At 61.6% G+C, this 503-nt stretch overlaps 1 protein-coding gene across 1 annotated transcript in view; it reads left to right on the top strand.

Moving 5' to 3' along the window:
* The window catches only part of PYGB (glycogen phosphorylase B), a 54,716-nt gene that overhangs the window by 51,580 nt on the left and 2,633 nt on the right, over positions 1 to 503 (top strand). Inside the window, 1 exon segment of the mRNA XM_007472187.1 lies at positions 403 to 503. This exon segment is cut by the window's right edge and continues 26 nt beyond it. Coding sequence (XP_007472249.1) covers positions 403 to 503 — 101 coding nt within the window.

Raw genomic sequence — 503 nt, 5'->3', positions numbered from 1 at the left:
AACCCAAACAGTCAGAACCTTGTCAGTCTGTGAGCGCTGGCCCTTTCGGCCCTGTCCCACGTCTGCCACACGCCTCCCTCTCCCCGGACTCCCTAGTGGTCACAGGGTGCCTCTCCAGCTTGGTTTCACATGTCATTTTCTTCTGCAACATCCTGGCACTGGGGGCAGGGGCGGGGCTGCTTGAGCATCCTCTCTTGGAGGACTGTGACAGAGCCATGCACGTGACTTGTACGTCCTCTAGCAACCACGTGTCTGTGACAGTAAGAGGAGGAGGTGGAATTGATGTGCTCACAGCCCATGTCCACCTCCCAGTGCCTGCGGCTGCCAACCCCACCTGGCTGTCCTGGGCCCGAGGCACAAACGGCCCCAGCGTCTGCCCATGAGGCTGCCCTCTCCCCTCAGGTACAACGCCCGGGAGTACTATGACTGCGTGCCCGAGCTGCGGCAGGCCGTGGACCAGATCAGCAGCGGCTTCTTCTCCCCCAGGGAGCCCGACTGTTTCA

Source organism: Lipotes vexillifer, unplaced genomic scaffold, assembly GCF_000442215.2.
Source record: "Lipotes vexillifer unplaced genomic scaffold, Lipotes_vexillifer_v1.1 scaffold670, whole genome shotgun sequence".
NCBI classification, from domain to species: Eukaryota; Metazoa; Chordata; class Mammalia; order Artiodactyla; family Lipotidae; genus Lipotes; species Lipotes vexillifer.
This window is presented reverse-complemented; position numbering and strand designations above follow the sequence as displayed.